Consider the following 11,598-nt stretch of genomic DNA (forward strand, 5'->3'; position numbering starts at 1 on the left):
AGAAGCCCCCATGTCCTCCCCATGCTCCTACAGCACCCACTGCCACATGGCCACGTCCTGCTCATGCTGCTTTCCCTGCGCTCGCTCTGGCCCCAGCATTCCCTGTGAACAATGTGCCAGCTGCAGCTGGGAATGGGACAGGGGACCCTGCTGCTCGGGGTGCTGGTCATCCCTGCTGCCAACATGCCACAGCTGGCAGCCGCGGGCAGGCCCTGCCTGATGGACCCGTGTCCCCGCAGGAATGCCACCACGCAGAGTGCCGGCAGCTGAGCCGCAGCGGCCCCCTCAGCCTGTGTGAGCTCTGCGACGGCAGCCTCCATGGCGCCATGCACTTCGATGGCCACATCCGCTTCGACCTGTCCCCGCAAGGTGAGCCAGGCGCGGAGCTGTGGCACCGCTCCTCCCGCGGCTCTGCGGCAGTGCTGCGGCACAGGGATGGGAGTGATGGAGTGCGCTGGGGCTGGTGCAGCTCAGGGATGGGAGTGGGATGCAGTGGGAGCCAGCACGGGGCTGGGGGAGCTGTCACAGCCCAGCTTGATGCCCGTTTGCAGGCTCCATCCTGGCCCGCAACATGTCGACACGCTCTTGTCCCCCGCGCACCAGCCCTGCCTCTGATGTGGAGGAGGAGGAGGAGGGTCCGGCAGAGAGCAGAGGGTGAGCCCGCAGCCCTGCACAGCCCCTGTGCAGCCCCAGCCCACGGCATTCCTGTCACCCTTCCCTCCCTGTGCCCACAGGGAGCGCAGGAGCTCAGCGCTGAAGCTGCCCAAGAAGAAGGCTTGGCGCAGGCACACGGACGTAAGGCACAGGCTCCTCTCCCTGGGGCACTTGGCAGGGCAGCAGCATGGCCCTGGTGGGAGAGAGGGAGGGAGGGACCCCTGGGCAAGCAGCTGCCACCTCCCCCCAGGACCCCAGCAAGGAGTGCTTCACCTTGAAGTTCGACCTCAGCATCGACATCGAGGCAGAGATCGTGCCAGCTGTGAAGAAGAAGTCGCTGGGGTGAGTCTACTGGAGACAGGCACAGGGACAGTGTGGGGACAGATGCAGAGACAAATGTGGGGCTCATGTCCTTCAGGGAAGTGCTGCTGCCAGTCTTTGAGAGGAAGGCAATCGAGCTGGGCAAGGTGGACATCTACCTGGACCAGTCCCACACGCCACTGTCCCTGCAGTTCGAGGCGTATCGCTTTGGGGGACACTACCTGCGGGTGAAAGGTGCTGCAGGGCCCCAGAGGGAGCCTTGGCTGCTCCAAAGCTCCCAGGGGACACTGACAACCTGATACTCCCACAGCCAAGCCCGGGGATGAGCTGAAGGTGGAGCAGGCAGTGCGGGACGCCAGGTCAGCCAGCCTGCCCATCCTGCACCCTGCCAGCAGTGCTGCATTCCTTGGGCCAGTGCTGGAGCCCCTGCCAGGACGCCGAGAGGGCACTGAGAGCGTGGTGAGTGCCAGTGCCAGCTCTGGGGAGGGAGGAATTGGGGATGGGATGACAGCATGTGTGATGCCCCCATAGCCATTCTTTCTGGTGAAGATGGGTCACGGGGCAGCAGCATGGTGTCTTCTCCATGGTCTCGTGTGGTATGGGCTGAAGATCCCCCTAGAGTCCCCAAGAGCGCCTTTGTCTCCTGGCTGTGCCTTGCTGGCTGTGCTGTGCTATGCTGGCTACACCATGGTAGTGTAGCAGCTCAAGCAGTGGCACCAGCCCTTTGGCTGTGCCAGGTACAGGCTGGCACCAAAGCAAAAGCAAACAGGATCCCTGGGGGCCCCAGAAACGGCTACCACTCGGTGCCACCCCGGCCCTGGGACTCGCCCTGGCCCCAGGACTCGCCCTGGCCGCTGGCCCTCCTCTCGCTGTGGCGTCTGGCAGCTGCTGAGCACAGCTCTGTCCTGCCCCGTGGACCCTGGCCCCAGATAAGGCGTGGGACCGGGTTGGGCGTCGGTCCCGTGGGAGCAGGGTGCCAGGCCCGCGGGGAGCAGCCCTGCAGGGTCCGGCCAGGGGGACACAGTGCTTGGTCCTGTGCCAGCAGGCCCTGAGGGCAGCAAACTGGCTGCGTGGCCAGGGCTAGTGGCTGCCCGTGTCCAGCACTATGATGCCTGGCTGCGGGAGCGGCAAGGCTCTAGCAGGGCCAGGGGACAAGCGGGCAACCAGCCACCTCTGCGGGGGCCTCCGTCCCGACTGCCTTCCTGGGGGCAGGTGGGCCCTAAGTGGCACAGGAGCGATGGGGCTGGCGGCAGCCGGGGCGCCTGGAGATATGGCAGCACAGTGAGTAACGGGGATGGTGCCCGCGGCAGCTCTTCCCGCCTGGGTCTGGGGACGTGGCAGGGTGTGGGGCCGTGCCGGCGGCGGTGGCAACAGCAAGCCACTTGCCACGGCTTGGTGGCAGGCACGGAGCCCCGGCCCTGTTGCCCTTTGTGCCACGGTGAGGAGATGGCAGCGGCCACATCCCGGCACGGCCCAGGGACACGCAGGGAGCAGCCGGTACAGCGGTGTTCGGGGCGGCGGGAGCCGCTTGGCCGTGACCCAGCTCTCGCGACCAGCCGGGGGGCTTTGATCTCCGCCGGTGAATTGTTCAGCTCTGGTAGCTTATCTGCCGAGGAGGGAAATTAGGTTTTCGGCGCTGGCCCCACCTCCTTTTGTTTCGGAGGAGCCCGGCCACAGCCTGCCCGGCCCCGGCTCTTCGGTCCGAGCCGGGAGTGCGGCTGGACGGGCGGCTCGGCCGGGTGCTGCGACCCTCGGGATGCCCTGAGCCCCCGCGCTGCTGGGGCCGCTTGTCCATGGCCGGCCGGGCTTGGCCAGGCAGCACCCGGGGTCCTGCACCCCCGGGGCCCTGCACCCCCGGGATGCAGGTAGGCAGGTCAGTGCGGGCAGGGGAGCATGGCCGGGGGACCCCACTGCCCGGGGCTGCCATCTGTCTGTCTGTCTGTCCCACGGTGCTCGAGGTCAGCCATGCTGGCTGTCCCCATCCCAGTGCTGTGGCCGCAGTGCTGGGCACTGACCCCGGGGACACTGGCTGTCCCCGCTGCAGGCCCCGGGACGGCGAAGAAAGAACATAACGGAGTTCCTGGGAGACACCAGCATTCCCAGCCCTGAGGCAGCCCTGCACAGCAGCAGCTCTCTGCCCACCAATGGCACTGACACCTGGAAGAACCGCGCCGCCAGCCGCTTCAGTGGCTTCTTCGGCTCCGGCACTAGCACGGGCTCCTTCGGGCGGGTAGGTGGGCTGCAGGCATGGGGAGGGGGTGTGGGAACTGCCTGTGGTTATGCTGGGGAGCTGGGATGGGTCTCCCTGGGGCTTGAGACCCTAGTTCCACAGGCAGGGCGATGGGGTCCATGGCAAATGCCCACTGGCCCCCTCCCAGCCACTCTGTCCCCCACTTTTGGCCAGGAGACCGAGAAGCTGGAGCAGCTGGTGAACAGGCTGCATGCCTACAGCACCTTTGGGCTGCCCAAACTGCCGCCCCAGCTCCGCTTTGACCGCGACTCCTGGGAGGAGGACGGGGATGAGGCTGGGCTGACAATGGAGGACAGCTGGCAGCAGATCATCCAGGGCACAGAGGTAGGGACAGGGCCTGGGGAGCCACAGGGGCTCTGCCCAGGCCCCGGCACAGCGCTGACGCTCAGCCTGGCAGGCCCTGTCACGCCGGCAGTGCCACCAGCAGGAAGCCATCTGGGAGCTGCTGCACACCGAGGCCACCTACATCCGAAACCTCAAAGTCATCACTGATGTGAGTGTTGGCAGCTACTGCACCGTGCTGGGGCTGGGGGCTGTGGCTGCAGCTCACCGGCTCCCCACTCTCCCCCCACAGCTCTTCCTCTCCTGCCTGGTGAACCTGCAGGAGTCAGGGCTGCTCTGTGAGGTGAGTGGAGGGGGCTGCAGGGGACAGGGATGTTCGGGGATGGGTCCTCAGCCTTGCCATGCCGCAGGGTGGAGGTGCCATTCCCCAGCGCTGCCCACCTCACCCCCACAGGTGGATGCTGAGCGGCTCTTCAGCAACATCGGGGAGATCATCCGGCTGCACTGCAAGCTGTGGCGCAGTGTCATGGCCCCAGTGCTGGCCAAGGCACGACAGACCAGGGCACTGCTTGACCCCATTGACTTCCTTGATGGCTTCAAGATGGTGAGTGGGGACACCATGCCATGGTGGGGAGCCATGCCAGGCTGTGTGCTGCATGGTGACCCCCTTGTGCCCCCCAGTTCGGGTCCCTCTTCAAGCCCTATGTGCGGTATTGCATGGAGGAGGAGGGCTGCATGGAGTACATGCGGGCGCTGCTGCGGGACAGCGAGCTCTTCCGCACCTATGTGACGGTAAGGGGAGGGCAGGGGCCGGCGCCGGGGCCGGGGCTGTGCCAGTCCTAATGCCTGCATGCCACAGTGGGCCGAGAAGCAGGAGCAGTGCAGCCGCCTGAAGCTGAGCGACATGCTGGTAAAGCCCCACCAGCGCCTCACCAAGTACCCGCTGCTTCTCAAGTCTATCCTGAAGAAGACGGATGACCCACGCGCCCGTGACGCCATCACCACCATGGTAAGGGATCAGGGGGATGGGCAGCAGGGTCAGTGGCCCCTGGCCCGTCAAACCCACCACCAGTCCTGGCACAGATCAGCTCTGTGGAGCGCTTCATCAACGATGTCAACTCGCGGATGCGCCAGCGGCAGGAGCGGCAGCGCCTGGATGCCATCCTCAGCCGCATCGACGCCTATGAGGTGGTGGAGGGCAGCACAGACGAGGTGGACAAGGTAGGGTGGACATGGTGGAGCTGCCGTCTCATGCCATGCCATGCCATGCCATGCCATGCCATGCCATGCCATGCCACTCAATGCCACCCTCTGCCACACTGCTAAGTCACCCTGCTGTGCCACCCTATGTCACTTCATGCCAAGCTACCCCATGCTATGTCATGCCATACTACCTATGCCATGTAACCCCATGCACCCCATGCTGACACCGGGGGCTCCTGGCAGCTGCTTAAGGAGTTCCTGCGGCTGGACCTGACGGCCCCCATCCCCGGCACCTCCCCGGAGGACACCCGGCAGCTCCTCCTCGAGGGCAGCCTGCGGATGCGGGAAGGTAAAGACAGCAAGGTGAGGACTGCAGGGAACAGGGAGGTCTCAGCCCCGGCCCCTGCCCACCCGGCCTCACTCACTGCACTGACTGGTGCCCATGGCCCCGCTCTCCCCCCCAGATGGACGTCTACTGCTTCCTCTTCACCGACCTCTTCCTCATCACCAAGCCCTTCAAGAAGGCTGAGCGCACCAAGGTGATCCGGCAGCCCTTGCTGGTGGACAGAGTCATTTGCCGGGAGCTCAGGGACCCGGGTGAGCAGCACTGGGGGCAAGGGGGACTACAGGGGGGTCCCTGGACACTGCTGACAGCCCCTGCCCACAGGCTCCTTCCTCCTCATCTACCTGAACGAGCTGGGGAGCGCTGTGGCCGCCTACACCTTCCAGACCAGTGGGCAGTTGTGCCGCAGCTGGGTCGAGGCAGTGCGCAATGCCCAGGTGAGGGCACACGGGTGGGTGGAGGACCCGTGGGTGTCCCGTGCACACCCCATTCCTCACTGATGCCTTCCTCTTCCCAGAACCTGCTGCAGCGGCTGCGGCAGCGCCGGCGCATGGAGGAGGAGGAGGAAGAGGAGGAGGAGGAGGAGGGGGAGGACGGTGAGAGTGGCACCTCAGCTGCCAGTTCACCTACCATCCTGCGCCACAGCAGCACCAGCCCAGACTCACAGCAGTGGTAGGGAGCAGGAAGGGGGGACCTGCACACCCTCAGCCTGGCACAGGCCCCTCCTCACCTTCTTGCCTCCACAGCCCCTCCGACGGCTCCACTGAGACTCTCGCCATGGTGGCGGCAGACGGTGGCGACGAGCTCTCCTCCCCAGACGGGGACACAGGACCCTTCAGCTCAACCTCAGACGGCTCCTCCATCAGCACCAGCACCTCCATCGGCACTGGCACCTCTGCCGAGACCCCCACCTCCGCAGAGACCCCCATCCAGGAGCTGCCTGCAGGCGCCTTGCCTGTTCCCCTGCCCCAAGGCGTGGCCTCCCCAGGCAGCGGCTGCCGCTCGTCCTCCATCGACAGCGCCTATGGCACGCTCTCACCTGCCTCCCTGCGGGACTTCGGCCAGCAGCCAGAGGGGACAGCCGAGGAGGGGCAGGAGCCCTCCCCGGCCCCTCCGGCTCCACGGCCTGCCTCGCCCCGGCTGCGCCGCCGGACCCCCGTGCAGCTCCTGCCCTGTCCGGCCAGGGCGCTTAAGTCCAAGTCCGAGGCCAGCTTGCCCCAACTCCTCTCCCCCACTTCCCCAGGCCCCCTAAGCCAAAGCCGCAGCCTCTCCGACCTTTGTGCTGGTTCCCCCCGGACTAGCCAAGACCCCGCACCTCTGGCTGCCCCCGGCAGCAGTGGCAGCTCCACATCAGAGCTCTCAGAGCCAGAGGAGCCAGTGGAGAGCCCGGCATCCCTCCCAGGGGAGCTCAGGCGCGACCCCCCGGCTCCTGCCCGCCGGACCCTCTCGGACCCACAGTCGGCACAGCACCGCAAGCTGACACTGGCGCAGCTGTACCGGATCCGGACCACGCTGCTGCTCAACTCCACGCTGACGGCCTCGTAAGCACACACCGCCTGCTGCCGGGGGATGCCCCAGCCCTTCCAGGGGCTTCCCAGGGGCCGAGTCCCAGTGCTGAGGGCATCTCTCCCCACTCTGTGTCTTTCAGGGAGGTCTGAGAGCCGCTGGCATGGAAAGGACAGATGCATGGATGTACCAAGGAGCTTCTCCTGCTTCTAACCGTAGCGTAATGCCGGGGCCGGGCAGAGCGGGCACTGGGATGCCACGCTGACGGGGACATGGATGGGGATGCAGACCAGTCCCCTTGGCGAGGATGTGTCCTGGGCATGGCGGTGCGGGGCTGGACATGGCACGTGGCTTGTGCTGAACCCTTGTCCACAGACGTGAGAGTTGTCAGGCAGGGGGCCCTGGAACTGTGGGGCGCTGTGGGAGGCTGTGGGTCAGCTCCTGCAGGTGAGGAAGGGATGATGATGTCGGCAGCGGTGAGTGGGGAAGGTGCTGAGGTGGACGCGGTGCCGGTGGCACGATGCTGTGGACAGTGCAGGGAGGAGGCTGGGGCAGGTGGCAGGAGAGGATGGTGCAGGGCTGAGGCAGGTTTGCCCTGAGGGGTGGCAGTGGATGGCAGCACCTGGGGCCGGAGTGTGGGAGCCACGGTGGGACACGGCGGTGGCCAGAGCCCCGGCTGCCCCCCCATGCCAGGCTGCACTCCACGTCCCAGCTGAGCAATAAACCCAGCTGGTGCACGCTCATGCCCGCCTCGCCTCTCCTTTGGCTTCAGCGGCACCCAAGGCTGGGCAGCACCGGGGTGGGTGCTGCACGGCTGAGGGAGCCCCACCGGGACAGACAAAGAGGGGGCTGTGGCCAGTTCCAGCCTCCCGTCCTGGAGCTCGGGCTGGGGATGGATCCCTGGGGTGGGGGTCAGCACTGCTCCCCCCCACACCCTGCCTCCCCCCGCTACCGTGGGTCTGTGCCAACGGGCAAGGGAGGGCGGTGGCCGGGCCCGCGGCGAGGCAGTGCAAGTCCCTCCCGCGCCCAGCACTCCCGTCATGTGGTTTCTTACCCCCTGGACTCATTTCCAAAAAAGCATTTCCTCCTGCTGCGGTTGGGCGTAAAAGCCTGTCTGGAGAGGGCTGGCGCTCACTCACCACGTGTCGCGTGCTGCTGACGGCAGCCATGGGGTGCCGGGGCACCCTGCCCGGGCACTGAGCTGCCCCGACACCCCACTGCACCTGCTGCCCCGCTCCCCTCGCCGCCCCGGCATGACCCAGCCGCATCGGCCGCAAGGATGAAGTGTTGCTGCCCTGGGGTGGCTTGGGTGAGTGCGGTGGCGTGGGGGTCCCATGGAACCCTGGCACCAATTGTGGGGTGTCCCACGGCTGTGGCCGTAGCGGGTCTGGAGGAGGGAGGGAGGAAGTTGGATTAACTCCAGTGCCAAGCCTGCCAAAACCGTTTACCCCGCTGGCTAACAGCTGGGGCTGGGCTCTGCTGCACCAAAAACACTCACGGTGTGGCATGACCACGGGGGCCACAAGCCGTAAAATCTCGGCCGCAGACAGGATGCGGCCATGGGGAGCGTGAGGGCTCAGTCATGGGGCTACAGGAAGGGCAGAGCCACGGGGACTGGCTATGCCGACGGCCTGCGGGGCTGGGCACACGGGGGGCGGCCCCGGCACACGGGCGCCGGGAGCGGCGGCTGCGCTATGGGCGGATGAAGCTCTTGCAGCGCACAAGCGGCGGTGGCTGTCCCCACCGCGCAGCCAGCCCTGGGCCTGCCCCGTGCCCACGGCTCCCCTGTCCATCGGGCATCTGCTCCCCGCGCTGGGCAGGAGCAGCTGCCCGTCTGCAGGCGGGGTGCGCGGGCAGGGCCCCGCTGCGGGACGGTCGTGCCTCAGCGGTGACTCAGATGTGCCGCTGGCAGCCGGGGCTGAGGCAGCCGCCCGGATCTGCCGGCAGCGCTCTGCATGCGGGGCGGCCCAGAGCGGTTTCCAGTCTGCCGGTGGCGGCGGGTTTAGTAGAAAATGATTCAACTGCCGTAATCGGGGCCATCACGGCTGGGAAATCCAGCCCCCAGCGAGGAATCCCCTGGCTCCCTGCCCACGCTGTCAGCGCCACGGTCCTCTCAGCCCCCGGCCCGGCCTGTAGAAGGGGTGTCAGCGTGGGCACTGCTCGCCGCACCCACCGGGGCTTCCAGGGGAGAGGGGCTGCCCTGCGGACAGCACCTGGCACCCTGCGGGGGAGCAGTGACCTACTTTGGGACGCGCGTAATGAGGCGCGATAGCATCGGGGAGAGCGTGAGCCAGGCACGGCTTCCTTTCGGGGAGGAAATCACCTCCTCTCTGAGGGAGATAAACCCCAGGAAAGTCAAAGCTGACAGCCTTAACCCCTACGCGCCCGCCTACCGACACCTCCCTGTGCTGGCGATCTCTGGCACCACCAGCAGTCCGTGTGCCTGACTCTCTGGGCGCTGTCCCTGGGGATATGGCAGGGGTCCTGTTGGCACAGGCGATCGGGCATCCCAGGGCCGCTCCCCAGCCAGCCTGGAAGCACAATTTGCAGAGCACACGGGGGCACCTGACAGCCCCCTGGGCACAGGCTGTGGCACAGTGGCCCCCGCAGTGCCAGGAGGAAGTTGCTTGCCCGTGTACTGCGGGGAAGGCAGAGCACAGGGACTGCCGCGGGGCATTCCCGGCCCTGGGGCAGCACACCCACGCAGCTGTGGGGCAGAGGGACACGGCTTCAGCCGTTCTGCCCCGTGCAGGCACCGGTGTCCACACAGTTCCAGGTACGACTCTGTCGCCGCTAGCCCACCATGAGCTGGTGTGAGGGCCGTCCCCACGGGTGCACGGCTCCTGGAGCACCCTGGCTGCCTGCAGCCTTGCTCTCTCCCTGCTTGCAGGTGATCCTGGCAGCGCTGTGGCTGGCGGCCAGCGAATCGCAGCCCCCAGGGTGGCGGGACCACGGCGTGCCGCGAAGGCAGCGGGTCCTGATGCAGCCGCTCCTTCGCCTGCGGAGACGTGTCACCAGGTCCCCCTGCCCCGCCGGCATGAACTGGATCGAGACTGCTCACCAGTGCTGCCCCCAGTGTCCCGCAGGTGAGCGCTGCCCGGTCCGTGCGGCATGGCACAGCACACCATGGCACAGCAGGGGCATTGCTCCAGGTGGCCGTGCTCCCTGTCACCCCACTGTCCCTGCAGGGACATTCCTGTTCAAGCCCTGCACAAGCCCTGAGAATGGCAGCGTGTGCCGCGCCTGTCCTGCTGGCACCTTCCGCACCCAGCCCAACACCCTCAGCGAGTGCCAGGCTTGCTACGAGTGTGACCGACAAGGTGAGCTGGCACCACACCACGCCGTGCTGTGCCATGCAGCCCGGTGCCATGCTGCTCACCGCCTGCTTTCTGCAGCTTTCCAGAGTGTGCTGAGCAACTGCTCGGCCACCAGCAACGTCGCCTGTGGCTGTGAGCCCGGCCACTTCCGTGTCTGCCTTGACCAGCCCTGCAGCGAGTTCTCTTGCCGGAAATGCCAGCCCTGCACTGGACGCCTCATCCAGCAACCCTGTGAGTGCTGCCAGCTGCCCCACGGCTCAACCTGCCAAGCTGTGCCACCTCTGGCTGTGCCACCCTGCCTCATGCCCACCCTCTTCCCAGGCTCGGAGGTGCAGGACACACTTTGCGACAGCAGCTGCAAGCCCAACTTCTACAGAGAGGGTGACGAGTGCCGGCCATGCCACATGTAAGCATTGACCCAGCCAGGAACACATGTGGGGCCCATGGCATGGCACAGCATGGCACCCACGGGTCTTATCTCCTTGCAGGAGTACCCTGGACACGTGTGGGAAAGAGTGCCAGCAGGTGTGCGGCAGCAACAACGACCAAGGTATGGGGACAAGGGGGCCAGGGGCGGTGGTGTGCGGTCAGCCCGCTGGCCAGCTGCTGGGAATGCTCCTGCTCCTCCTTGCAGGCTCAGGTCTGGAGTACATCCTGCTGGGACTCACTGGGCCCCTCTTCCTGGGTGCCCTTGCCATCTACCACAAGAGGAAGAGGCTCTGGCATGATGCCCTGGCAGGTGGTCCCCTCCCCACGGCACAGGCCACCTCCTCCATGGCTGGGGCTGCTGCCACACCGTGGTGCCAGTTCAATGCCCGGAGGTGGGACAACCTGTGCTGGACCCAGCCGTGCTCCCCACAGGCGACAGAGCGTGCCACTGGCACAGCAAGGCAGAGCCTCAAACCCCAGGCCCTGCTGTGTGAGCCCCCCAGTGACGAAGGGGAGCCCTCTGCACCCCCGGAGCCCCGCGGTGCCCTGCTGCAGGGCAGCCAGCTCTATGCCGTCATCGACGTGGTGCCAGTACGGCGTTGGAAGGAGTTCATGCGGATGCTGGAGCTGCGGGAGGCAGAGATTGAGCTGGTAGAGCTGGAGGTGGCCCACATCCGTGACCAGCAGTACGAGATGCTGAAGCGCTGGTGCCAGCAGACCAGTGCCACACTGGACCACGTCTTTGCCGCCCTGGAGCGCATGGAGCTGGCCGGCTGCGCCGAGGCACTGCGCCAGAGCCTGTCTGCGGGACCCTGATCCCCAGCGTCAGCACCCTGGCACAGGGAGGTCCCGACACCTCCACATCTCACTGGGCACCTCATCCCAGCCATACCCTAAGTATTGTTACTTATGCCGTGTAGACATTTTATGTCAGTTTTATGTCCCCTTCCCACCTGCCTGTCCCCTCTATTTATGTCCCCCTGCTCCCAGGGCCGGGGAGGACCCCATGCCCCAGCACGTCGGCTGCCCAGCCACTCGCGGGACGAGCGGGCACCGAGCCCACCGCGAACCCATGGGATAGTTCTCAAGGCTGCCCACTGCCGGGCGCTCCTTCCCCCGCCCCAATAAAGTGGTGTGCTCTCCATCCGCCAGCCCTGGCCCTTCTTCACAAGGCTGCGTCGGCCAGGCACCGGGGCACTGCTGGCCTCAGGGCCACCACTGGTGATGTGGCCACCACAGGTGACAGGCAACGTGGGTGCTGGCAGAGATGCAGGCGGTGTGGGTGATGGGGG

At 66.5% G+C, this 11,598-nt stretch overlaps 2 protein-coding genes across 6 annotated transcripts; both read left to right on the forward strand.

The window, feature by feature from the left end:
- The first annotated feature begins 267 nt into the window (after nt 1-267).
- Nucleotides 268-7,437, forward strand: PLEKHG5 (pleckstrin homology and RhoGEF domain containing G5). Of its 3 annotated transcripts, none has more exons than XM_069035013.1 (20): nt 268-369; nt 552-654; nt 735-795; nt 905-996; nt 1,073-1,209; nt 1,286-1,434; nt 2,188-2,256; nt 3,020-3,205; nt 3,380-3,550; nt 3,624-3,719; nt 3,801-3,851; nt 3,963-4,112; nt 4,190-4,300; nt 4,368-4,517; nt 4,592-4,729; nt 4,955-5,074; nt 5,176-5,308; nt 5,379-5,491; nt 5,572-5,726; nt 5,801-6,599. In XM_069035013.1, the coding sequence occupies exons 1-20, from the start codon at nt 327-329 to the stop codon at nt 6,597-6,599; spliced, it is 3,027 nt and encodes a 1,008-aa protein (XP_068891114.1). In that variant the 5' UTR covers nt 268-326. The 3 variants fall into 3 exon arrangements, with proteins under 3 accessions (XP_068891114.1, XP_068891115.1, XP_068891113.1); XM_069035014.1 differs by lacking the exon at nt 2,188-2,256 and adding an exon at nt 6,703-7,437 and having other exon boundaries at nt 270-369; nt 5,801-6,595; XM_069035012.1 differs by lacking the exons at nt 268-369; nt 552-654; nt 735-795; ... (2 more) ...; nt 1,286-1,434; nt 2,188-2,256 and adding exons at nt 2,633-2,840; nt 6,703-7,435 and having other exon boundaries at nt 5,801-6,595.
- A 130-nt stretch (nt 7,438-7,567) lies between these two features.
- TNFRSF25 (TNF receptor superfamily member 25) lies at nt 7,568-11,443 on the forward strand. Of its 3 annotated transcripts, none has more exons than XM_069035074.1 (6): nt 7,568-7,869; nt 9,451-9,880; nt 9,956-10,108; nt 10,199-10,283; nt 10,366-10,427; nt 10,512-11,443. In XM_069035074.1, the coding sequence occupies exons 1-6, from the start codon at nt 7,840-7,842 to the stop codon at nt 11,120-11,122; spliced, it is 1,371 nt and encodes a 456-aa protein (XP_068891175.1). In that variant the 5' UTR covers nt 7,568-7,839; the 3' UTR covers nt 11,123-11,443. The 3 variants fall into 3 exon arrangements, with proteins under 3 accessions (XP_068891175.1, XP_068891176.1, XP_068891177.1); XM_069035075.1 differs by having other exon boundaries at nt 7,569-9,646; nt 9,749-9,880; XM_069035076.1 differs by having other exon boundaries at nt 7,570-9,336.
- Nucleotides 11,444-11,598: the final 155 nt, after the last annotated feature.

The sequence above is a fragment of the Aphelocoma coerulescens genome, chromosome 21 (genome assembly GCF_041296385.1).
Source record: "Aphelocoma coerulescens isolate FSJ_1873_10779 chromosome 21, UR_Acoe_1.0, whole genome shotgun sequence".
Taxonomy (NCBI): Eukaryota; Metazoa; Chordata; class Aves; order Passeriformes; family Corvidae; genus Aphelocoma; species Aphelocoma coerulescens.

Excerpts from the sequence above, each read along its gene's own strand:
- PLEKHG5 (XM_069035013.1), top strand. The coding sequence starts at position 327 with ATGCACTTCGATGGCCACATCCGCTTCGACCTGTCCCCGCAAG. Across the intron at positions 4,113-4,189 it reads TCCTTGATGGCTTCAAGATG|TTCGGGTCCCTCTTCAAGCC; the intron begins GTGAGTGGGGAC and ends TGTGCCCCCCAG. Across the intron at positions 4,730-4,954 it reads GCACAGACGAGGTGGACAAG|CTGCTTAAGGAGTTCCTGCG; the intron begins GTAGGGTGGACA and ends GGCTCCTGGCAG.
- TNFRSF25 (XM_069035074.1), top strand. The coding sequence starts at position 7,840 with ATGAAGTGTTGCTGCCCTGGGGTGGCTTGG. Across the intron at positions 7,870-9,450 it reads GCTGCCCTGGGGTGGCTTGG|GTGATCCTGGCAGCGCTGTG; the intron begins GTGAGTGCGGTG and ends CCCTGCTTGCAG. Across the intron at positions 10,428-10,511 it reads CGGCAGCAACAACGACCAAG|GCTCAGGTCTGGAGTACATC; the intron begins GTATGGGGACAA and ends TCCTCCTTGCAG.